At 52.6% G+C, this 26,341-nt stretch overlaps 1 protein-coding gene across 1 annotated transcript; it reads left to right on the forward strand.

Annotated features, from left to right (window-relative positions):
• Positions 1-5,284: 5,284 nt before the first annotated feature.
• LOC119107691 (protein transport protein Sec24-like CEF) lies at positions 5,285-24,040 on the forward strand. The gene is made up of 10 exons (XM_037231261.1): positions 5,285-5,357; positions 19,159-19,739; positions 19,907-19,910; positions 20,153-20,407; positions 21,038-21,112; positions 21,461-21,557; positions 21,591-22,024; positions 22,508-22,606; positions 23,182-23,328; positions 23,703-24,040. The coding sequence occupies exons 1-9, from the start codon at positions 5,343-5,345 to the stop codon at positions 23,293-23,295; spliced, it is 1,674 nt and encodes a 557-aa protein (XP_037087156.1). The 5' UTR covers positions 5,285-5,342; the 3' UTR covers positions 23,296-23,328; positions 23,703-24,040.
• The last annotated feature ends 2,301 nt before the right edge of the window (positions 24,041-26,341 follow it).

Raw genomic sequence — 26,341 nt, forward strand, 5'->3', positions numbered from 1 at the left:
TCTCGGGCCTGGGTTAACCCTTGCTGGCCTGTTGCCAGCTGACCTTTCCGTGTCAGTCGGGCCACACAGCGCCCTCTGGGCCCACTGGGACTCGTACCCGGTACCCCCAAATAACGACCCCAGCATCTTTCCCTGACCATGGAAGCGGCACTGACAAACGTCCTGAATCTGTGCCAACGTCACGGACTCGACCCGGCTGGAAAGTGCGCGGGTAACAAATGCGAGGCCTACGTGCTTATGGAAGCATGCCATTTGCCGTTCGGCGATTGATATTTTGCTTGATCGCTGCTTTTTTATTGCAGCACTTAGTCTGGACAAGCATACAGGCTCATGTTATAGGATTAGCACAAAAAGCCATCGCGCGTAGATCATGTATGCATTCGTATGCATTTCTGGGAGAGTATCTTAACATGCGGCCGAGCCAACCAATTAGAACCACACCATGATTAAAAAAACAAAACACATGCATGGTATCTGACGTATCGTGCGTCATCATTCCAGCAAACGTTTTGTTACGGCCCGTCAACTTGCTTAAGCAATGGAACAACAGAGACCACTCCATTCATTTTTTCCAGCTCCGCTTCAACTTCAGCAAACAATGGTGTCATCAGATACAACACGATCAAAGCGTTGTGAATCGCCACTGTAGTCATCAGAGGCGCGGCCAGGTGGACAAAGTGTGGGGGCTGTTGCAAGGAAGATTTCTTGTCCTCACCGACACCGAAACGAATCAGGCTTGGCGAAAAAGATGACCAAGACGACAGTGGAACTATTTTCAACCGGCCCTGCACTCCTAGGCGCGCCCCTGGCTGCGCGGTAAATTGCCTCAGGCAAAAACCGTCGCGTTCCATTAGACAGTGGGAGGACGCGTGAATAACTCAGGTCAGCAAGAGCGGCGCGAGATAGCCCTTTTTACGAGGGGGCCTCCAGCGCGCCGATCGCAAAAACACCGCGTGGGGATGACATCCTGCAGAGGCGAAAGGGATGGCGAGGGCCCACGCGCCTCCGTGGTGTCACTCATGCCACGCCAGACGCGTCTCTGGTGCAGAGGCGTGTCCAGCGCGCTTACTAGGGCGGGCAGCGAATGCTCTTGCTGATGCTGGAATAGTTCTCACCGTTTAAGGTGAGGTGGAGCGGTTAATCTGCCTTCAGGTTATGAACGAGATAGAACGGCTGAACCCTTCTAGAAGTGGGACGTTTTAGAATTTTACTTATGTGGCTACTGCTCACCTGCAAGCGTACAACGTTAAACTAAAAGCATAAAATAGCCTGTTTATAATTACCTACTGATAAATTAAGATTTCTGATAAAAAATATAAGAGATAAAATATTAAATATAGAATAAGATTCCCGTTTAAGATTCACAAGCATTTGCGAGGGGCACCTGACCATCACAAACATCTACAATGTCCATCCCTCTTTCATCGTTCCGGAGGTGACCCGCCCCTCGACACCTCTCACACAGCGTCCCGGGCGTTCCGAGTCCGGCTGCACGCGTGGCGGGGGCATACCGCACGTTTTCGCGCCGTCTGGAGCCGGCGGAGCGGCCTGCGCATCCCGCAGTCAGGGGAGAGTGAAGGGGGAGGCGCGGGGGGAGGGTCGCCCGGTGATGTCGACACCTGTTGACTCGCCCCGCTGGCCGCCGCCGCCTCTGCGCGTTTGGCGGCGAGCAGAGGAATGCGGGATTCGAGGGGTTGCTTCATGCGTTTGCGAGCGCCGTGTGTGCCCCGCGGCCCAGCCTGGAACGGAAGTGTGCTCAGAGATGTTGCCCCCTCCCCTCTACCCCAAACACCCACCCACGCACTCGCACCGTTCGAGAGTGCAGTTACTGCAGCAGATGGCGTGGTTGTTTTCAACTTGTCGTTGAAGAAGCCAACTCCTGGCTTCGGGTTTACTGCTCTCTGCGATCGGACCCCAGTCCGTCTGCCGGACTTGCTCTGGCCGAGACCGGATGCAGAAGGGACTGATAGCGGCAGGCTGCCTCTGGCACTAACCATGCGCGGCGCCGGCTCCTCGTAGAGTATTGGTAAAGTAACAGCTCAGCTCCATCTGCCTGGCCAGTGCTCGCTGGTTTGTCGATTAACGTTCTTCGTTTGTATTTGTATTGTAATGTTATCAACGCAGGTAATGTTGTCATTGTGGAACAAGCCTCAATGATATAACGGCGAGTTTTCTAAGCAACGCGGTTAGGCTCGTGGAACTCAGCGCTGAGCATGCATTTAGGTAAATGAGAAGGAGGTACCACTGCTCCTTCCCGGTTTAATTCCTATGCCAAGTTGTGCACAGGTTTGTTCACTGCCACACGATGGATATATATGTATATATATATATATATATTATATATATATATATATATATATATATTATCCAGATATCTTCAGAGCCCACAGGGTGATGTTTTCACGAAAAAGTTAAGAGCAAACCTGCTCAAGAACGTAGACTTAAGCGCAAGGTAGCGGGTGAATTGTGTGCTTCAGCAGTTATACCATAATTGTTTTAGCACTGGCGTTAACCAGGAGCGGGTCGTCGTAGGGACAAAAAAAAACATTGGGATATTCATGTGCGAATGATCGTTCTGTTCCGGTACACCTGGTTTAATCCTTGCCTTGATAGGAGTGTGTGTGTGTGGGGAGGGGGGGGGGGGGGGTGTTCGATGCTGCTCCCTTCCCTAAAGTGTTCTGGAGTTATCTTCCCGGCATGTCATGTTATCGCGCCGAAATTTTCGGTGGCCTACGGGACTTTCTTTGTGTGTGTTTTTGACCCCAAAAAGTGTGTCTCTCGCTTCTTTGGTTTCTGAGGAGCAACATTTTTCGCGGACACTACACGGCGACCTGCGGCCGGCGCTGCCGGCTGGCGGTGACTGACTAAACCGCTGATCGCATGCTCCACACACCGCCACTTTGACGGAGCTCTTCATCATAAATATGCGTTAAAAACACATCACTATATATCGACATGCTAAAAATTTAGTAGGAAACGCGTCTGTGTACCTTTCGTGCCGCTACGTAGCATGATTTTGTTATTATTGTCATGTAAAGCCGATTTTCAGGAAAGTTGACCTTTGACCAGGCACAATGAGCTCAACTATTAACCTACAAACTTGAAACGTATTATCAATGGCGAGATCGTGTTAAGTACAATTCAATGAGTCTCTCTGCGAGACTATACCTTTCTTTCTTTGACAACGGAATCGGGAATATCCTATCGACCCTCTTACCATCCCCCACCTATCAGTACGCGTTATGAAAAGTGCGATTCAGGGCGGGGTCAATCTGATTAACGTTCTTTGCAGTCTCACACTTAACGCAGCTTTTATTTTTTCACACACTTTTGCAACGCAAAGGCGAAGGACGATAACGTTTTGACTAGACAATAGTCTTGTCTTTCAAATGCTGTTTTGTAATTAGGCCCTCCTATTTGAGGCCAATGCTGCACGCGCACCTTTTCCGTGTAACATTCCGTGAAGAAATGTTCCCACTGCCGATAAGTCGACCATGAATAAGTATTGCGCCCCCGCCTCCTGCCAGATAAAGCATGAGTAAGTCAAGTGAGAACTTAGTGGGCGGACAGCCTATCCATAAAAATACAAAAAGGCTCTGAGGCGGTGTTCAGAGGTGGCTGCTAGAACAAGCACGAGTCATAACAGGTTTTCTTGGACGTTTAAGTACGGATAATCAGTTATGTAAGCCAGCCATCTCATCATGTGATGGAGGTGATATTTTTATTATTTCAACTTCCGGGGTGTATGCGCTTTACAGCCCACTTTTCGGCTGGTCGACAAGCGCCTAAAGACACCTCATTGGTGGATAGCTTACCAAACAAGACTGTGCCTCAGTTTCTTCTCCCGAACGCCGGGCAATGGCTGAGGTGTGGCTGATTCCATGGACTGCCTATGATGGTAAATGAAACATTTCAGAAACTCCTAAGCTCGGGTCGTGTTTTATCTGCAATCGTTCACGGCACAGACAGAGATATTATTGATTTTAGTTACATCATGCAAAGAAAACCGCGATGACTAAATGAATATCTAATATAATTAAGATGCATGTATGCATCCGAAAGTGCTTCAAAGGCAACGAAGCCGAGACCCATGGATGCGCACAACATCATGGTGTCAATTTTTGCGGACAAAACGAAACCACAAACCATTTAGTCGACTGGCTTGCCGGCCCCGTTAGCGGTACCCGCTGGCGCCGTTAGCCTGCCGGCAGCCTACTGCAGTCTCCGGTGTTAGCCACCAACCCCAAGTTGCATTCCCCGGCTTCGCTGGCCAACAATGGCCCGCCGCCAGCCGTCACCGGCGGCACTTAACCCGAACACAATGAGAGGTGCCGGCAGCGGTCACACGACCGAAAGTGCAGCGCGTGCCGTTGCATGCGTGGCGGTTGGGCCGGGCGATACTAGCTCGTATGACGTCACTCGGGGGACAGAGGACGTCACTGCCCTCTCCCTCGTGTCGGCAGCTGCCCATCTCTCCCCGCCGGCCTCCTGCCGCTTCATCTTGCGCCGACAGGCTGCAGCGTGTCTCTCCCGGTTGAATGGAGCGGAGGTTTTACGCTCTGCGTCTCGGAGAGGCGCGCCGCTTTCAACGGGCGGTGTTTGTAGGTCAGCTCAGTTGCATGTCAATAGCGCAATAGTGTTTTCTTTGCACAAGCACGTCGTTTAACCACTTGGTCGACCGGACACGTTGGATGCATAACGTACATCATGGACGCCGAAAATGAAATGCGTTAAAGAATGTTGTCTGTTTCGGAGCCGCCCTGCATTTATTGAGACACCAGGTCACAAGAGCGGAATGGCGTGTGCAGGTTGCGCAGCATGCTAACGCGTCCTGATTTCTTTGCCTGTTTTTTCCTACGGTGAACAATGGTCACTTGTTTGTTTTTGCACTTTTGCGTGACGAGAATGCAGGTTACCAGCTTGCACTTGTGTTTAGTACTTTTGGCAAGTAATAACGACTAATTTTCGGTACCCGACACACAATTTAAGTCATGAAACGAACTCCATTATGAGGACGAAAATCTTCACCGCGGCCAGCACAACTGTGACTGAATGCCGAAATCACGGCGCACCTTCACGCAGATGGCGACCGAAGTACGCGGTCGTCAGCATATTTCCCCCTCGACCATCCTGCGCGGCGCGTCCCCTGCGTAATCCTGTATCCATGGCAACCGTCCGGCGCACCGGCCAGTGTCCGTCATGACCTTGCAAGCGAGACCCGGGGGTGAAGATTCCTCGCCGAGTGAAAGTGTGTATAAGACCCGGCCGGCAGCCTGCCGGCGTACTCCACGGTGGTCGGGCAGGCGCGAGGACGCGTCGAACGGGAGGACTCCGCGGACACCATGCGACTCCTCACGGTCAGTGATGAGGACGGGCGTGCGGCGAGGACGGTGGGGAATGTGTCCTCAGGGAAATGGCAGGGGGCATGGCGATCGTTGGGGATGATTGGACATGGGGAAATAACGCGTATGCTTGGAGCTGATTTGAGGTTGTTCAGAAGTTGTTCCCAGAATCGCAAGGTCTTTTACTCGGCGAGAACACTGTTGTGTTCCTTAAGTACGAATTGCCTGGGCCGCGCGACTAAACTTAACTGTTTTGGTCACTGTAGAGGTCTAAAACACTTCAAGAAGCGCCTTGTGATTGAAATGTTCATCGAAAATATCTTTAATACTTTGGGTCCATCGGCAATACCTTCGCAGGAAAAATGATTAGTCGTACTCATGGAGGCCGAATCATACATCCAGTGGCTTCTGTTTGCTGTTAGTGTGCTATTGGCTTTGCTGAATTCTAAACACCACGGTAGCGTTTGTAGACAAAAACAGTACCGCAAGTGTCGTTTTGGAAGTTACTCACAAGTAACCCTTGACTTTGAATGTCTCCGAGTTGGCCCGAACTACTAGCTACTGGTAGTGGAACTACTAGCGGTGACAGGATTTAGGTAACAGCTTCTTTAATAAATGCATTGCTTTGGTGTGTATAACTTCCATGCAAACCTTAACATGAATATAACGTTCACAAGGCCTGATACAAGTCAACAGTCCTTGCATATCTGGCTATAGTAACGCTCAAGCAAACTACCATGGCTTAATTTTGAACGGCGACCCACATTGCAAAAGTCTGTAAATGATCCGCAAACCTCTGATTGGCAAAAGTCACGGCAGAACTATATGATATAGCAAGCGCCCTGAGCATCGCTGTATGAAAAAGTAGTGCGCTGCGTTTCCTCGGCGCTTTCTTTTCCAGTGCAGGGACCTCTGTATCGCCAGCTTACGGTGCATACAGGTGTCCTGCTGACAGGTGAATAGAGGGTTCAGCCCCAAGTACGGCTAATGTTTTCCACACTGCCGCACCACCGAATGCACGTGATGGGAGGGTTTTATAGCCCCGTCTTAAATCATCAGCTGATTTAAAGCGTGTCTGTATAGCATGTGTAGTTACCCAGCCCGACGTTAAATAGCTTGATTTTCGAGGACGGTTACTGAAAAATGCATTCATCCAACCGCCACCAGGCAACTACCTCAGTGGTATCAGCTTCACCTGGATACTGCACAATTTGGAATTAAAGCTTTGACACAGGCTTTCAGTGGTTTTCAAAGCATCAATATCTCGCACCTTAATACGGCGCGGAAACCTTTCTGACACGGTCGTCATTTTGAAAGCCGCGGAATCAAGGGACAGGATCTGTTCGCAAGAATAGACGTTCCTTAGGGGTCTGAAAGTGAATATCGCCCTTACTTTCTATTAAATTTCATTCAGATCTTACTTCCTGCCTTCTGTTTCATAGCCCTGCAACTTGGTTGGTTTCCTTCAGACCTCTGATGCAGTTACCACGCATTGCAAAAAAAAACTTACCAGACAGCAATATTGTTGGGTTGGTGAAGTAAATTTGCATGCATATGCTGTTAGGTATATGCTTCCAAAAATTGCACTCTCGCGCTAGGTCAGCCCATCGCTGTGACTCCACGTCGTATCTGCCCCACCCTTCCCAGCGACGCTCTCGGCCAGCGGCACGCTCAATGGGGTCAGGAGGTCATCGCACCTCTGCCCCCGGCGCCCGGTCAACAGGATGGCCTGGCCAGGACGTGCTGCCCTTCCCCACCCCCTGCCCCGCCCCCGCTATCTGACACCCGCTGACACCCTGACAATCGCCGCGCTGACACTCGTGTCACGCGTGTCACCCGAACACGTGGATCGCATGGGAGAGAGGGAGGAAGCGCACCTAATGTTTCGCATTTAGGCGCTTAATGACGCCGGCATTTCGTGCCAGTTATTGACTGGTCGTAGTGTTACATGTACGATATGCGCCATAGAAGGGAAAGTGGCTTGACTCATCCCTTGGTTTGTTTTGTGCCATCATGACAAGTGAACTGACAAGCGCGATGTTTTGTCCTACGTTACATATGAGCCTTCCCTCAAAAACTAATCTTTTGACGGTATGAAAGTGATCGGTCTTTACACCGTCAGAATGGAAAGAAAAGACTGAAAAAATTGGCGTCAAGTCATCAGAAACACCTTTCGGAGGTGTGCTTCGACTGAGACGACTTTGAATTAAGACCACGACCGCGGAACAAAAATGTTTCGTTGTAGCATCCAGGCACCATGCAAATATGATGTGTCTTGCAGTTATGATGCTGTTTAGAGGATACCAAGCCATTTCGGCTTCTCGATCGAGGTGCGTGCCTTCTCGAATCCTTTTCTAATGCCCACACTTACGAAGATTTTCTTACTCAGTGCGACCGTAAGGCTTCCGGCTGTGGCATAACCATTTGCACAGAACTCGTGTAACGTATTTCTTTATTTTTCCTTCCGAAGGCATTTCTCATTGAATGAGAGTTTTGACTCACTCACTTTCATTCCGAACTCATCCCTCGTTGACTGAGTGATAATGTTCATTAAATTCAGTCGCCCTGATTTTGATCCCGAAAGCATTCCTCATTGAATGAGTGACAAATTCATGAAATCGTACCGTCCTAATCAAAATTCCTCCCGCTGCTTGGATTTTATTTGTTCCACTCCCCTCTAGCCCAAGCCAATCTTCGCCGGGAAGCCAAGCATGCGTGACCTATTGGGCCGGCGACTCCAGGACCCCAGGCACGTTGCGCGCATGTTGCGATAAATCACCGCGTGCAGACCCGCTAACACGGATACCGCATCCGCCGGCGAAAGTCCTCCCGGCCCCCTCCCCCTCCCCCCCCCCCCGACCGATTCATCACTCGATCTCCCGTCGGCCCGGCGGGACCCGTCCCCACCGCGCCCCACGCGCCGCCGAACGGAGGCGCGACCTCCGAGGAGTGACGCTATCTCGCCTTTGTCCCCGCGCGGCGCATGTTAACTGACCTGACGGCGCTGGCACTTGCGGCGCGGCGACATCCGGTGCGCACCCTTGGTGGCTTTCTCTCCGGACACCGACAGGGGGTTGTTTGTCTCGTGGGCAGCAGCAGCACTGGGTGGTCCACTCTGTGCACGGGGGGGAGGGGGTTGGTGACGGTGACAGCAGTGCAGGACTGCTGGACGGACAGGCGCTGTGTGGGCTTGCGCCAGACGCAGCCGATCTTCGAAAGAAACAGAACTAAGAATCATGATTTGTGATCTGAAGCTGCATGTCATGTCTACAACGGCCATGCAAAATGCCTGCGAGCGATCTGTGCATAGTAGCAAACTCTAGTTATCTTAATTCATTACCAAATTGCACGGCTTAACGCATGTTGTTATACAATTTTCACGAAGCAGCGTCCTGCCGTAAATCGCCCTGCTCCAACCCTGTCGGTGAACCATCATCCATCGCTGGTTAATGCCTATCAGCGTACAACTATAAGACACACCACTCAGCAAAACTAACAATTGATTCACAGCGGCGTTAGCCGCCGCTTTGTCTGGCCGTCACTGCTATTAGGGTGATATTGTGAAGAAGGAGTTGTCATGGTGATATCCGGTAGCTGTGCGTTGTACTTTGTAAATCCCGGGTCCGTGGGAAAAGTGTTGAACATTTTCCGAGTAACACTTTGGCTAGCAATACATCATGAAACATGTCTCCAATAATGGTTTCTAGCATCCTTACATGGCTCTAAGTACCATTTGTTACCCATGTCATGTTACAGACAGAAGCCACGCCTGAAAATGAGGCATGTATTATGTACAAAATCGTTACCAAGCGCGTGAGACTTCGCTCACATCTGACAGGAAAACGCCCCGCCCTGCGACACCATCAAAGGTCCTCAAAATGGGCACGCATCGCTGAGCAATAGATGACGAATGCCGGTAGGAGGCGTGTCGCAAGGCCATTCCAATGAAAAGCTTCTGATGCGCTTCATCCAGACTCACTGCTCGCTCCTGGATACACGCGATTAGGCTGAAATCGACTGTTAATTGACATCAAACGGTCGCTCCAGATGCGCTGAAAGGCGGCTGTCCGGTATTCTGAACACCCAGACAGCATCTGGGAAAAGACTGCGAATGGAGGCTGATGATTGGTCACAGGTGCGAGAACCCGGCGACTTTGATTGGTCGCGGGTGCGAGGACCGGTGACGTTTGTCAACGCTCACTTTCCCCTAGAATGCATTGTGACTTATTTCGTGGCCTTGCCATTAAAGCACCATCTCAGCAGCGTATTGCTGATTATCCCCATGTTTTTGGTGACATGGACGTTTTGGCATTCTGGTGCGAGATTCACAAGCAAATAGATCTTTTGTTGAAGGCCGGCCCTTGCCACTGATTGGCTTGCCACTTGCCAGCCATTGCCACTTGTTGTCAAATGCTAACAAGACAACAGTGAGTTGCAAACAAACTAATGCTAACTCTGCAGCGATATCAATTTAGAAGCCCACGCACTAGACATAATGCGCGCAGATCATTTGGAGTGTCCAATTTCTCCACCAAATCCTTCCAACTCTCTGTTAATGGATTGCTATATTTCGCGTGTAACTGCGTAACAAGCACGGCACGCAGCATGCACGGTGGCAATCCTTACGTTCCTTTAAAAAATATACACGGTCAGCGCCGCAGCAAGACTCACGTCTTTGGCACATGTTATCAAGGTGTCCTTAAGGTTGTGTATTCGACCTCCGAGTGAAAGGTTTAGTCATAGGCTCGCAGGTTCAGGCTCTGATCTCCGTGGCTCCTTGGTTGCGGATAGTTGTTTCCGAGCTATGGCGCCGGCTTAGGCGGGTCTGCTCAGCCGTCGCGTTCCCGGAGAGGAAATTCTCGTTCTGACCTTCGACCACTGGTGGAAGGCGTCGGTACCACGAGACTACCAGGTTGCCAAAGCTCCTTCACCCTGAAGATCTGACCCTTTCAAGGTCGCGTGAAGTAGGTCCCTGGGATGGCGTGTGCCCGTTCGGTTTATCCCGTATAGAGACTTCGCAACCCACAGCGGATTGCTATGGAAGCATTTCTGACTTTCGTTGCAAATGAATGGGTCGGTCAAGTCGTGGCTGATGACCACTCAAAGTACGACCATTATTGTCCGTCCATAATCGTGGCTGCTGTAGCATGCTTGTGCGAAATCGCCTAACTAGCCACGGCAGTTTTTGTCCGCGATATCGACTGGGAGGATTACCATATCCTTGCAAACAAAGCCATCGTGAGAGACAACACCATGCGAAGTTTTTGCCGTGACTTGACTCCCAATCCTGCCAGGAGCGCCGAAAAACGTCCTGCACGACACATCCAGCCGGCAGCAATGCTTCTTTCGCCGACTTACGAGGGTTCGCAGGCCCGTCCCACCACTCTCTAATCTCCGCTCATCACAGGGGTCGTAAGAAGAGAGCGCGAAGAAAGAATAGAAAGGAGTAGGAAAAACGATTCAGGCTTTTTAGGACCGAGCAAGGAGCGCGAATGTCATCACGCCGAGACCTCTGGTGACCTGTCTGACCCGCGCTGGCCCGGGACCCGCGGGAGTGCGCACAACGGAGCCCGGGTGACACATCAGGCTCTATTTACGGCACTGGTCTGTGCTTCCGGAAGGGTGGCAGCCTTTGCAATGCAGCGCACGTGCTGACAAATGAAATGGGAGAACAGGACAAAGCATTCGCAAAATGACCACTTTCGTTCCAGTCCACACGTTGTTCATTGCTGGGCGCTCATGGAAAAGCTCATGAATTTGATCTGTGCTAACCGGTAGGGCATGAAGCCATGCATGCCGCGCGAGCTACACAGCCAAATGCAGAATTAATATCCACTGATATAACGTCGGTGTCAGATATAGATCACTTCCATGCAACCGCAGTTTTTTCGACGGATTGAATGCTCACTTGGTAGGCGTATGCACCTAATCATCCGTCCTTCAGCTCCTAGCGACTCTTACGACCTGTACCTGTGTTAGTACCAACGGTTTTTCGTTTATTCTCACATTCATATGTTCTCACTCATGACTTAAATTAGACATGCTGTTTCTGGAAAACTGGTACTTACTTAATGCTGAATTTATCATCTGCATGTGGATTTGTCTACACAGCCACACGCAAAAATCCATTCGCGTGCAGTACAAATGGAGGCGATTTAAACCTAATCGGAACGATATTTAATTTAAAAATGAGGTCTTTTTGGGTCAACGCGCCAGCTCTGCCTTGCTTTACATGACTCATGTATCTGCCTTGCGTTAGGAAGCCGCAAGCCCGCCTCAGCGATATGGATTGTCTAGACCCATCGAGTCCCGTCAAGTTTGCCATTCAAACACAAGGAAAGCACCTTGACATTCCGTAAAAGCTTTGCTGGACGCATCGCGGCTAGCTTCTGTTAAATAGCATCTCTCTACTCTCTTGCGCCCGTTTATTGATCTCCGTGCCGCGACGTACGCTAGGCCCGCAGGTCTGCGTTGCATTGCCAGACCGGTTGTTGCAACAACCGCCGCAAGAATGGCGTGACGCCGGCTGCATTGCATCGCCACATTAACCGGGCGGATATGCGCGGGCGGTGGTGCACCGCAAAGTCGGCACTTCATCCCCCCTCCCCCCCCCCCCCTCCCGCCGCCGTTGGGCAACTTTGTGACTTCCTGCCGGCTTCCAAACGGTGTCTGTAGTGGCGAGGGCTGAACCGCATGCCTCGACCCTCGTTCGAGACTCTTGAAGTCGCGGGCTTGCGTCGCTGCCACCGCTGTCTACCGGGCCCCCCACCGCTGTCTACCGAGTCCCCACCGCCGTCTACCGGGTCCCACCGCTGTCTACCGGGCCCCATCGCCGTCTAGTGGACCTCCACCGCCGTCTACCGGTTCCCCACCGCCGTCTACCGGGTCCCCACGCCGCTGTCCACCGGGCCCCAGCTGCTGTCTGCCAGGCCTCCACCACTATCCCCCGCCACACCCCCTCCCCGCCCGCTTCCACCGCCCCCCACCCCACTGTCCGTCGGACCCCACCGCTGTCTACCTGACCCTCACTGCCGTCCACCGGGCCCCAACCGCTGTCCGCCGGGGCCCTACCACTATACACCGGGTTCCCAACGCTGTCTGCTCGGAACCACGCCGAAAAGGGCCCCTGAACCCTGGGCGTGCGCAGAGATTCGGCCGCTGCTCGGCTGACGTGACGGACGTGCTGGACGAGCGGACGCGCGCTAGTCGGCGTGCGCGAGCGCACCAGAGAACGTGCGCGAGCGTGTGCGATGGTGGACGTGCGTGAGGCATCCGGTCAGCGCGCTGCACGCTGAGCGTGCCCGCTCCCGAGACCGTGCATGCGGCAGCGGGCTGATGCCAGCGGAAAGCAGCGGGGTCGAAGTCAGCGCCGCTGCGAGGCGACGAGACGGTGGCGTGCAGTGCCACCGCTGCTCGCGTGTCGAGCTCGCCGAGTGGCGACGGTTCGGGAAGCTCCGTGCGGAGATCACGGGGGTCTGGATGGCTGGCATCCTCATCCTGCGAGTCCACAGCGAGTGGAGCACGCTTGCACCGGCCTCTCCAGAAGCTGGGACTTCTTCCGCCCTTGCAGCGGTGCAGGTTGTGGCGTCGCATGCCGGGTCAGAGGTCACGCAGTCTGTGGTGCCGTGCCCAGCGTTAATCACCGAGTGTGCGCTAATGAGATGACATGGGTGCCGGGTGGTGGCAAGTGGCTGCCCACATTCGGTGATGGCCGCTTATGAGTGGGCGGGCGGTTGACAACACCGATCAAAACCGGGGCTCATAATGCCCTTGTTATGCGGGTACTTGCGCGTGCTTTTGCGACGACGGGTGCCCTGCACTGCGTCTGAATTGTAACTTGAGGATCAGCTTGTGAGCATTTTAACCGAATTTAGTAAGCAGTGAAAATCCGATGGTGTCCAAAGCTACATTTTCTTTGCGTACGGCTGTTCTCTTCTGCGACTCATCAACCAACGGACGAAGTACCAAACTTCAGTGGAAATTTCACTTTGTGCTTCCAGATCCACTCGATAAAATTTGGCAGCCCGTCATACGTGTGTCGCATGAATGGCCAAGAAAAGCTCCTGAAACACGTAAAACCCTGAGCGCACGCCGTCGCGGGCGGCGTCCTTGACCCTTAGTTCTCACGCGACAGTGCGGGCCCGTTTAGGGTCTGCCGACTCTCTGTGACTGATAGCCTCCGACAAATCCGGACCCGCCTGGCGGCTATCGCCCCATCGCCGCACGCCCACGCTCACTAGCGCGTCCGGGCAGGCAGAACTTGAGCCCCATTCAGACGGCTCGCGTCGACTCCCCGCGTGTGCGCCTTTTCATGGCACTCCATTCTCGTCTGCCGTCCCAGCTCGCCGGCGCGGGGACTCCTGGGACACGACCTTCCGCGAGCCGGCTCTAACTTGAGGCCAGCATGCGTCCCACTGGTGAGGGGTTTCGGGACCCAACCTTCCGCGAGCCGGTTCTTACTTGGGGCCAGCATACGCCCCACCCGCCGCTGGCAGCTGGAATCACCCGCTGATTTGCCAGCTGATGGCTCAGAGAACGCTATCTGTTGAAAAATTGCTTAAAGGAAGCACGTAGTGTCACCACTTCCTTATGGATGTGAACAGATTCATCTTCGGATGGCCCTTGTTCTATATTCTTTTCTCCCACCTTGAGCACTCCGCTGTGCCGATAGACATGCCTTGTTCGCGGAAAAGTGGCGTACGGGGAAAGGGAAAGTCTCAACAACGGTAATCTTAGCTACCGGATCTTACCAAACCAAATGGAAGAAAACTCGCATGGCACATGGTTATCCACTTCTTCCCTACACGCGCGCCTGGATAAGCCCTTGCAAGACTCCCATTTACGCTTACCTGGATACGCCCTTGTCAAGACTCCCGACAAGCCGCTGCAGCGTCATTTCGCCCGTTCATTGGCAATTAACCAGCCGACGCTCAGTCGGCACCTCATTCCCGACGTCTTTTCCCGTCAATGGACCCGCTCTGCGCACCTGAAATGGACTCACCCTCCACCACAGTGACCTCACCCTGCCGCGGTTTGGCGGAGCTGACAACCCAGAGCCGGTGGGTGTGGTATTTGCTCCTTACAGAAGCCGGCAGGGCATGGCGTGTAGGCGGCGTGGCTCGGTTTTCGGATAGCTCGTGAAGGACGTCTCGTACAGGGCGCTCCGCGTCTCGATCTCAAGCGCTGGGTGCAACCAAGGCGCGAAACCCCGCCTCGAAACCTCGCCTCGGCTCGAGCGTGGTCCCCGGAGGGCGCTCGATCAGCCGTGCTACGCATGCTACGTGCTACGTGCTACGTGCTACGCCGCCCTGGCTGGTGGCTCAGGTTACATGGCTTAGCTCCCGACCGTCAGCTGAGCTCAAACATGCGATGCTACGCTCAGATCGCAAGCGCAGCAATCTTGCACGCTGATTGTAGGACGAATTTGAAAAGTGACGGCGGTGCGTGACGAACCCGCAACCTTTGGGTCGTGCGCCAGGTGATGACAGCAAAGCTACGTTGGCCACGCACTCATCTCATGGTATGCAGCGTTTATAAAATCCTCGTAATACAAATCGTAAATGATTCGTAGATGGATAATAAATAATAATATCGCAAACATAATATCGCATATCTATTGTGATGATATAGTAAAGTAATATTGAATAATATCGTAACTAATTTATGCAATGTGATAACCATGGCAGAGTGGAAGCCGCTATTGTTTATGGAGCAGCTCGACAAATGGTACGATCAATCGCCGATCTCATTTGATGACGTCCGAAGCCAACGCAATCCGGGACGGAGATTCTTGTCTGTGGGCTTCATAGCCGGACGTTTTACAAGGATAATCTGGCGTTTAGCCGATCCATTAGCCTGAATAGGCCACATCGACCATGCTGTCAGATGATGACGTCAGATGATGACGTCAGATGATGACGTCAGAATCTCAGGCACTCCGTGACGGAGATGGTTACCTGTTGGCCTCTTAGCCGTATATTTTACAAGGATAATCTAACGTTCGGCCGATCCACAAAACTGACTAAGCCACATGGACCATGCCGCCAGTGGACCATCACACTGGATCTCTGGATGACGTCACTGAAATGTATTGAATCAACGAAACGATCATTACATGCTTCACTGGATCACGTAACTGCTAACCTGTTTGCTTAAACCACAACCTCCCAAAAATGAACGCATACCAGACGTTTACGAGCAGCCCCGGACACCACGGTCCGCGTAACACAATGCTCACGTCAGTCGCAGCCGAAGCGAGACCGTTACGCTGTGCTCGCCTGCAGAGTAATGACATAATTAGCGCTGGCTTAGAGGCGTGTCTGCAGCATCCCGCTCCGGGCTTCAGGTAGGATTACCAGCGCACGTCGCACTCCGGCTGCTGAAACAGTGGGGATTACGTCCGCGACTCGGGATTAAAGCGCGTGTTTCAAAATCGGACGGAAGGCAGGTGCGACGGAGGGGGGGGGGGGGCTCCTTTGTGGGGAAGCTGTCAGAACAAGCCGGACTCGTGCGTTGTGGAGGGCACTTTCGTGAGACGTGTAGGGCTGGACGCTGTGACAGAATCAGCGCCTTGGCGCATCGTTAGTCCTTGCTCAAGGCGAAGCAAGTCGTTGCCATACCGCGTACATGTCCAGAGACCAGAGCAGTCACGGACAAATGGTCAATATATGTTGGTAATCCGTTCGGAGCCGTTGCATGTCGCGCCCGAAAGCGTGGCAGAGCGAATGGTAGGCTGAAAACGACACAGTTGGCTTCAGGATGGCGACGAAGCCAATTTTAGGAGAAGAGCGGGATGCACGTGGAGTTGCGTGGAGCTATGAAGGGCAATTACAGGAACCCTATGGTGAGCGGTGCTTCTGACCGTACCAGAGTGACCGCCAAGGTGTGAACGTAGGCCCTCGTGCCGTGAACATTTGTATGCATCCATTTTGCTACCTTCAGATAGCGATTTCAGATTTGCATATTCTCATATCTTTCATAGAGCACGCACTTAGTTATGGAGTTTCACGGACGCGTCAACTGCAGTAACATTTGCGCCGATGTCTTGTTTTAAGAGCCTATGTCAACAGAGCTATAGTCGGAGCCATGTCAGCAGATTGTCACCAATGCCTAGGCCACTCAGAAAGTTCGTCAGCTGCGCACCGGAAACGTACGGCGTAGAAAAACAAATCGCATGCAGGCCATGTGGCCCACCTGCCAATTGTCTCGGTAGGCGAATATAAAAGTCTGAAATCAATAGCTCCGAAAAAGACCAAACCTGCTCGCACATGGAGCTACGGAGGATCATCCAACAGACAGGCCTGGAGAATGTGATTCAGCTTAAGACAACGGTTTCCCTCAATCTCGTAGTTCCGACACTCAGCTAGTACGTGAGCCACGGATAATGGTGCTCTACGTCTGCGGCTAGGTGATCGAGATTCCCCGGAGAGCAGGGTAAACTGCGTCTTGAAGTGTGGCCAATACGCAACCGTTACAGTTTTACTCCGTTAGTTCTTTTTAAAACTATGATTATTCCATTCGTCGCTCTGCGCCAAGCAAAATAACCGCCGCAGTTTAAGTGGCCATGAACCCAAGCACCTCTCATCACGGCCATATAGACGTCTCAATCCAATTACCTTCGGGCTCTGACAGAGGGCGGCGGGGCAGTGGGTCAAGTTCAAGGCCGATCCCACTGATCCGCTCCGACACCGGACCTGGGGCGGTGGCGCGCGCGGCATGCGCCCCCGGCTGTTGCGCGCCAGCAGTCGCTGATGATACAAATCACCGAACTTGTCGGTGACAGCCGTCAGTGCCGAAGTTGCGTTTGTTAATTCAGGGGCCGAACTGGATTTTAGTCGCTGATGCATGGAGTAAAATGATACCGCTAGGCAGGTGGACAGTGGTGGGAAGGGGACCAAAACTTTGTGATGTTCCATTACGTTGCTGGATAATTGGACAGTGAACAAGTCGTACAAAGAGGTTATTTTGTGGTAATATTGTATATTGGTGGGGCAGTAATGAATGCTACTCATGAACAAGGTACAAATCATGCCTTTTATTTACAGCGACACACAAAGAACTGTGTTGTTGTGATCAAAATGCACTATTTTAGACGTATGAGGTATGTGGGATCATGTTTTTCCGGCCTCTCAGGCATGCACGCTTGCCCACTGCATTAGGATACCACATTGACATACAGCAGTAGGGTAACCGATGCATGCATGTCCAATTTTTGCGACGCACAATGCTCAAAGGCCAGAACAGGAGCTGAACCGGGTGGGAGGACATCGCCTGACACGGGTCGGGTAAGTCCACAACGCGACCAAGTAGCTTGAGGCGGGCGTGCCTGCAGAAATGTGTGCAACGTGTTGCTAGGTTGCGCTGGGGACGTCTATGTTTGCATCTTGAAAACTCTGCACCCTGATGAAGATCAGCGCGCGGGGCGATCCTGCGCCCCGCTGAGGGGGAGGGGGCACTGCCAGAACTCCACGTGCACTCCCCTCCCTCTCGTAGGACACGTGCACCCGCTCCGTCGGGGTGAAAGTCGTCCTGTGTAAGAACGCAGCTCACGAGCTGTTGCAGTACGCGGCGGCGGCTCAAAGCGGCACCGGTTCAACACCGAGAGACGACCTCAGTTGACAGGGCCGGTCGGCGGGGTCGGGCCGGCGCAGGCTACCTGCGCTAGCAGCCCCTGCACGACACACACACGCAGCATAACCGGACCTCGGCCGTACATGAGGACGCTTGCGAAACTGCCATGCAAATGACATGCGAGGGGTGTGCAACCGCAGCCGTCGCATCGCGGCAGCAAACGCAATGTTGAGCTGTCCTGCCGGCTGAACATGCTGTCCGTAGGGTGTGGCAGAGAAAGCTTAGGCCGGGTTAGAGCGGTCGTGCCCTGGGATACCAGACTGGTTATGCAGGTGCTGTAGGGATGCGAGGATGCTGCAGGAACGGCACTCGTAGTGGATAATCTTCATTTGCATATTAAGTGATGATTGAGTTATCGCTGCTGATCGATGAAACGGCCGCGTTGCCGTACAACGACGGCTGTGTTGTCATTTAGCAGCCTTCAAGGTGATGTCAGTAGATATGCGACAACGCTTGACATCGACAATGTCACAAGCGCTTTTCGTCCCAATCAGATCAGTGTCATTTGTGAAAAAAAAATGCTATGAAGTAAGAGCAAGGAAGAAACTAATTGAGGCAGAAGCATTTCCACGAATTGTATGAAAAACCCTGGTGTGCATCACCATCATAATCAGCTTACCTAGAGTTTGTATGGAGAGCTTGAAACGGCCTTCAGACGTCCTCGGCCGCTTATCATACGTAGTGTATCGTGCATGTAATTTGCTTTGTAGGCGTTTAAGGCTTACCAAGCAAATTTGGCTCATCATCTTCCTCTCTTGCTGCTTCTCTTTTGAGCCATTTTATCAGAAAAATCTTAACAAAAGGAATAGTTATAGTACGCAAGCAGCGTACAAAACTTCTACGACACCACTCCTATAATCCAAAAGGCCAAATAACAATTAATCTGCACCGAAGGCACTAGTGCCATCCTCACACATGACAAATTTGAAGGAGAAAACAACAAAAACGCGTGTTTAACCTCAGTGCATCACTTTTATAAAAGAAAGAGGGGCTGTCCGCAGCGCCTAATAACCTAGTTCAAAGCTTCGGCGCTCCGTCATACCACTACGTCATCGAATTGAAATTCAGGCGTTGACAGATGTCAGCTGTTGGTTGCTTAAACGCCGGTAGCAATGTGAGAAAGCCTCTCACACATCTCACTGCGGTCCACAACTGGAATATTTCATCCCTCAACTCCTTGTTCCAGGCGCTCACAGTGTTGGCAGTAGTGGCGAGCACGCAGGCCTTCTTCGGCAGCCTCTTCGGCTTCGGCAAGAGGGGCCACGGCGGCTACGGCGGCGGCTACGGCTACGGCGGGGGCGGCCATGGCTACGGCGGAGGCGGTCATGGCTACGGCGGCGGCAGCCACAGCTACGGCGGAGGCGGGGGTCACCACAAGGGCGGGGGTCACCACAAGGGTGGAGGTCACCACAAGGGCGGAGGTCACCACAAGGGTGGAGGTCATGGCAGTGGTTACATCCAAGTGAGGCCATCGCATGGTTACGGTCCGCCCCGCCCCAGCTACGGCCCGCCCAAGGCCAGCTACGGCCCGCCCAAGGCCAGCTATGGCCCGCCTAAGCCCAGCTACGGTCCGCCCAGGCCCAGCTACGGCCCGCCTAAGCCCAGCTATGGTCCGCCCCGCCCCAGCTACGGCCCGCCCAAGCCCAGCTATGGCCCGCCTAAGCCCAGCTACGGTCCGCCCAGACCCAGCTACGGCCCACCAGCGCCCAGCTACGGCCCGCCGGTGACTCCCTCCAGCGGCCTACGGAGCCCCTCACGGACACGGAGGTGAGAAAGGGCCGGCCCCTGGCTGAGTAGCGATGGCTGATTGAACAGCGCTGGTCCGGGCTCAGATAGTCCGTCCACGTTTGGAAACCACAGGGATCGGCTCGGACTTCCTGGTGCAGTTTGAGGACCACGGCGTCGTGTTGTGGGGTCTGACCTCTGTCGTAAAGTCGGGTGAGACCGACCCGGGCCGCTCCAGTGCTGCTCGAGGATGGCTGGCGCTCTTCCGTGGCTGCATTTCAATGTTTAAAAACGGCCGTAATTGCTCTCCCGACGTCGCGTCTGAATAATTCTGAGGTAAAATCAGCCGCTGGTCGTCACCATGGACAGCGCGCATAGTCGTTCAATGCGCGCTGTCCATGGTGAGACCCACAAGCCAACGGAACGCAGTGACACAGCCTTTGCCGATTTCACAGGCGGTGGACATGACGGTGGACACACCGGGGGCGGATACAGCGGAGGTGGACACAGTGGAGGAGGACACGTTGAAAGTGGACACACCGGGGGCGGATACAGCGGAGGTGGACACAGTGGAGGAGGACACGTTGAAAGTGGACACACCGGGGGCGGATACAGCGGAGGTGGACACAGTGGAAGTGGACACAGTGGAAGTGGACACGGTGGTGTCATCAGCGGTGCTTACGAGGCTCCGCATCCGCAGATCATCACAGGTAATACTCATCACAGCACTCGCACATATAAGACATAGGGTCATATATATATATATATATATATATATATATATATATATATATATATATATAATACATGTAATCTACAAGGCCATCCGTGCCGGAGGCTATGTCCCGGTATTGTTGGCCAACATTGTCTTTGGCTACCTTAGCCAGGAAATGCATGCATAATCTTCCGAAAGATGATGTACTCACAAGGAAAAATGATACCGGCCGATTACATCGTGACAGCGATATGTCCTCTCCCACTGCGCAGGTGTGGTCTCCAGCTCCTTGAGACATTCGAATGCATGGTGTTTTATTGAAGATACAGTTATTTGAATGTGTGATGCATGCCACCAGTTGATAGGGGACAAGAAGAGAGTCAGGTGCTTGGATGGTGTTAGGTCCTCTTTTAATCGCACCGCAGCACCTTTGCACCACCTGAACCGCGCCGGGCTGGCCTCCACTGGCCTTAGCTCCCAGCATCACTTCGTCCCGACGGCGGTCCCCTCTCTCCAGCGTACATCTTCGGCCGCTCACACCCTCTCCTCGTGCCGCAGGGGTCGGCGTCGCGGGCACCCCCGGGCTCCGGCTACTCGGCTCCGGCTCCCGGGCCTTCGTAACGAGGCTCCGGTGCCTGTCTCGATTCACGAGATCCAGGCTCCCGACCTCAGCCAAAGCTACGCCCCTAGCGGCCGAGTGGTGAGCTACTGGTTCCAGACAAGCGCCGGTGGCGGCGCTGGGGGCGGGGCTTCAACGTGCGCCGAATACGTTAGATGCGTGATTCATCGTGGGGTGATGTTTTGTGCTATTCTACGCTGCCAAAGTAAACATCCATAGCTTTGAAGGCATTAGCAGCTACTTCAAAATGCAGCTGTAAAACTCGCAGTTTTGCACGGCCGCCAGACCCGTGACGCATACACTGTTGGTTTGAACTTTGAACATCTGGTACATGCAATTGTAACAAAGTCTTGGACCCTCAGGCATATTGCACGCATACGTTGCCGTCGAAGCCCGATATTTGACTGCAGCGCTCTTCACCCTTTACAGCCACAACCTGTGACCCAGTCACTGGGCCCCGTGATCGAGGTTGGCGTGGACCAATCCTACAGTGTTCCGGTCCAGACCGTGGACCAATCCTACAGTGGTCCAGTCCAGACCGTGGACCAATCCTACAGTGGTCCAGTCCAGACCGTGGACCAATCCCTCAGTGGTCCGGTCGAGACCGTGGACCAATCCTACAGTGGTCCAGTCCAGACCGTGGACCAATCCTACAGTGGTCCAGTCCAGACCGTGGATCAATCCTACAGTGGCCCGGTTCAGACCGTGGACCAGTCCTACAGTGGTCCGGTCCAGACCATCGATCAGTCCTACAGCGGCCCCGACCAAGTCGTCGGCACGGGAGGCTCCATCGACGGCGGATCGACGGTGATCGGCGTGTCGACTAACGTCATCGACGGCGGATCGTCGATCATCGACGGCGGAACGTCGATCATCGACGGCGGAACGTCGATCATCGACGGCGGATCGTCGGTTGTTGATGGAGGATCGTCGATTGTCGACCAGGGCTCGATTTCCGGTGGCCAGATCTACTCGGCTCCCCAGCAGCAGCAGGTGTGTGCAGTGAAGAAGATTGGTTTTTGGGATATACCCCCCCCCCCCTCTGGAGGTGGCAGAGACTTCTGAGCCCGAGGGCCTCGGTGCTTTTTGCAATTTAAGACCTCAGCGGGTCCTCTAACACATTTTAAACGGATGTTTTCAAGGCCCCTTAAGGGGACCACGAGCCTTAGCAAGTCCTCAGAATAGAAGACAGTTTTTATGGTGTTGAAGTGGGTCCATGCTGCTGATCCTGAGATATTGGCCGCGCCTGACTCCTAATGCCCCGACCCCCTGACCCCCTTGACCCCCTTGACCCCCTTGACCCCCTCCGGCGCGAAATCCTGGCCGCGCGTCTAGGTGTGTGCCAACCTGCCGGCATCCAGGGGCAAAACGTGACGGCGACTGGTGCAGCACGCCGTCTGTTTTTTATGCACATGTACACCGATTCTGCTCTTCTCTGACTTCATCGTCAGTTGACATAACCCTTTGTGCCTGCAGCTGGTGACGCCTAGCGTTTCGCTTGGCCTGCCATCTGGTGGCAGCGGTGCGAACCTCAACAGCGATTACGGTCCCCCGTCCGACTCGTCGATCATTCAGGTGAGTGGAGAGAGAGAGAGAGAGAGAGAGAGAGAGAAGAGAGAGAGAGAGAGAGAGAGAGAGAGAACTTTCACTCTATGACACTCCTATGTCAGCTGTTGACCTTCACAGAGGGCCTAGTCCTGCCTGCTGTAAATCCAGTCCCACGTCGTTCCAATCGTACCTGCCGTTAATAAAACACCGCTATTTTGTATGGGCTATGTGACTTTGGTGCAGCACGGGCTACCTATCCACCGTTGTGATAAACCTACAATTATTTGTCAAGTTCTTGCGTCCAGAACATTACATTTGGGCCATATTACCACGCCCGAACTCCAGTCAACGCCCGTTATGTCCCGCATTGCAGGCATGACGCTGAATTCACTTGTTTCCCTTACATAAACTCGTTTGGTTATTTGTCAGATACTTTTGTCAGTGCACGGTTAAAAATTTGCCGAATAACTCCACAAAGCATGGGAGCAATAATATCTTGCATGCTATGCTCTGCTGTGTAATGACATCATGCAGTCATTGGACACACCACGAGCACTGTCAAGACGGTCCTGGTAATTTGCTGGCCTCGTCTCCGTCGCCAGCTGCCGGTGAATGATGCCATCGACCCCGTGTTCGTGCGGAGTAACCTGCCCCAGGCGGGACCGGATGGGGCGCCTCTCATCGGTGACATCGGCGTGGCGGGTAACTTCCAGTAGACGGTCCGGACGGACTCCGCGCACAGGGCAGAGGTCAGTAGAGGTCAGGAGCAGGTCGGCATGGAAGGAGTGGGGGAGGGAGAGGGGGGAGTGTTAGATTGGCAGAGCACAGGCACTTTCTGGTTCCACACCAGCGTTTGCTGAGGTGGAAAATGTATTTTTTAGCATTGCAATGTTCCGCTTACTTTAATAAAAAAAATAAAATGGAAAACTTATTGGTGATAGCCTCGGTCCCTTTAAGGGCAAGTAGATGTTTATTTACAAACGAAATGAAACAAAAATAGCCATGAATGCGTTCTGAAGAGCAACGCTGGCTCTGAGGGTTGCTGCTGATGTCACCCTTGACTTTAAATGCTTTGCTACGTGTGGGCGCATTTCACTGATTTTTTCAAATGCACTAATTTCAGGTGCGAGCTGGTCGCTTAAGGTTGGAGTCTCCGTCCCTGCGCGCCTGGCTTCTGCAGCTGCTGCACAGGCACAATCTCAGCTGCTGTATAGGCACCTCAGCTGCTGTACCGGTACAACCTCAGCTGCTGAACAGGCACCTAAGCTGCTGTGCCGATACAACCTCAGCTGCTGTACAGTCTCAGCGCATTTGCAGCATTGTAGCTGTAAGACAGTCTCGAAGTTCGCACCCCCAGCCATTGTACCTCAGCCCTTGTGTACAGCCACGTGACATGTACGGCAGCCATTGTACGCTGCATGTGCCGCATCACGTCCCGTGCTGACTCGGCCTGGCACACAGCACACACAGCGCTGTGTGCGCTGTTAACAGCGCTCTGTTTCAGAATGTGTGCAGGAGTGCCATGGGGTTCGGCTTTGGTTTGTTGCCACGTTGCGCGGGGCTGTAACGTCGTTGTAACGCGCAGGGCCCAACCCCATGCGCTACAGTAAGGTTACAACAATGTCGTTTTCATTCCGCTTCATTCGCGGCTGAAAGTACTCTATTTTCAGGCAGGATTCCCACATTGTTTCTCTTAGCGTGTTTCGTTCCATACCTTGACTTTGACGTTGGCCTGACTTCGGGCACGTCTGACGCAATCAAAATGCCAATCCGCCACTGTCTTCACTTGAGTACTGTTTATATCAATACTGCGCTGTCGCGATCTCGCGCAATGGTTTGCTGTTGTTTCTCTGGGCCACACCGAGGTGCTTCTTGCATCACGGCGCGTGCTTGGTCGACTCCAGCGAATCCCGAGCTGACAGTCTAAGCATAAACACTGTACGCTCGTGTGTACTGGGCAGAGATAGCACTGCGTGTGTGGTGGGCGTGGCGCACGGTGTGTGGTGCGTTGGTGAGCTTTTGTGTTCTGTCTCACGCTGTGGTCAAAACGATGTTGTTTGGGGACCTCCGGCAGCCATAGCGCTGCGATGTTGGAACCCCTTGCGAGCTTCTTATGAGGCCAGATCGCAAGAAACCCGACAAATTGTGGATGTTGGAACAGTGTATGTACATACTCAATATAAATCAATGCGCTGTTTGGGATTGTCATATTATTCTTATCTTCAAACGGGTACATCCAGAGCTTCAGCGGTATTCAAACTCAGTGCGTCTAACTGTACTCTAACGTGGAACACCACTGAGTCGTCGCGCGCCGCATCAGTGACATTAAGTATGAGCCAGCGTTTTCCCTTTCCGTGCACAACACCAGGACAGAAAGTGAGCGCGTGGGACACGAGAGGTTCTCGAAAGCGGAATCGTTCATCTGCGAAAAGTTGAGCGAAACGATAGACAAGTGTCGCATGAGGGAGGAATGTGTATTATCATGCTCTTGGAGGACTCTTCCCCGCCACAACTTTGTGAAGGATGTAGATCAAATTCGGCGACAAACCCGTCTTGATTTTTTTGGGAAACGCTAAGTCTTTTTTGCAGCTCAGACCACCATATTCGTTTGGTGGAACAGCAGCTCGGCTCCGGCATGTGGGAGCCGTCAGCCTGGAGGCGGCCTTATTCATGCTCTCGCTGGGAGCATGAGCATCTGGTGACCGCTGATTATGCAGGGAAGACAGCAGGTGCAGATGATAGGAACGGCGCCCGGGAAAGCGCGCGGGCTGCGGAGAACACCCTGCTGGTTGTTGTTGAAGCTCGCAGGCCGTTTCATCATCGGGAATGTTTAGTTCTCGTCATTGAACTGCGAGTTTAGCTTGCGAGTTGGGATAATGTTAAGTCGCACGCCCCGTGCATGCTAGTCGATAAAAATGCTGAATAGTAAAAGTTATTGATAGCATAGTTAGTTACTTAGTCATTTTTATTATATTACACTTGATAATGCATTAGATAGCATTTCATATTATGATGTATTGGTGGTAGTATTTTTGATAATATCTTGATAATGACCTTGATGGCAATTTTTTTTGAATAGTTGGTGTGATAGCAGAGATAAAAATGAGCATCACTTACTTCGGCGACCTTTACGGCACACCGTGAACTGGGCCAGAAATGCTGGTAGATATTTTGTCAGTGAATTTAATAACCAAATCGGATTGAGTAATTCTTTGAACTAACGCACTCGTCTGGTGTGGTATGCATACACGCTTCGACTAGTTAACTCTCCGAACGGCGTCAGGTGTTAATCATATCGATAATCCGAACGATTATTTCACCCATAATGCTAATGTATTGTCTCAACATTTCTCTAAATCTTAACTAAACCTTGTTCACTTGAATGATGTGTTGTAAACAGTTAAAGTTGGCTTCTCATCCAGGCAAAGTTACTGTACCCATCACAATTTCTTTGACTGATATGCGTAGAAACATGTGGTGTCTCCCACGCCATCATACGTGTCTCCCTTTTCCCGAGTCGTTTTCTCTTCGGGCCTTAAATTATTAGCTGCAATTTTATAGCTATCATTTATTCAAATGACATTACAATATTTGTGCAATGCTCCGACCATATGGAGCTGACCACCAGCTCGAACCTCCTTCCGTTTTGTCGTGCTTATGTTTCGCAGCATTCTCTCGAACAACAAGGACGAAACACCAGGTTATTTCAGTGTGCATGCAAGACCTGAACGCTAGTCATTCACGAGTTGAGCTTTTAGAATC

The sequence above is a fragment of the Pollicipes pollicipes genome, unplaced genomic scaffold (assembly GCF_011947565.3).
Source record: "Pollicipes pollicipes isolate AB1234 unplaced genomic scaffold, Ppol_2.1 Scaffold_1600;HRSCAF=1878_pilon_pilon_pilon, whole genome shotgun sequence".
Lineage (NCBI taxonomy): Eukaryota > Metazoa > Arthropoda > Thecostraca > Pollicipedomorpha > Pollicipedidae > Pollicipes > Pollicipes pollicipes.

Excerpts from the sequence above, each read along its gene's own strand:
- LOC119107691 (XM_037231261.1), top strand. Across the intron at positions 20,408-21,037 it reads GCATCCGCAGATCATCACAG|GCTCCGGTGCCTGTCTCGAT; the intron begins GTAATACTCATC and ends CTTCGTAACGAG. Across the intron at positions 22,025-22,507 it reads CGGCTCCCCAGCAGCAGCAG|CTGGTGACGCCTAGCGTTTC; the intron begins GTGTGTGCAGTG and ends TTGTGCCTGCAG.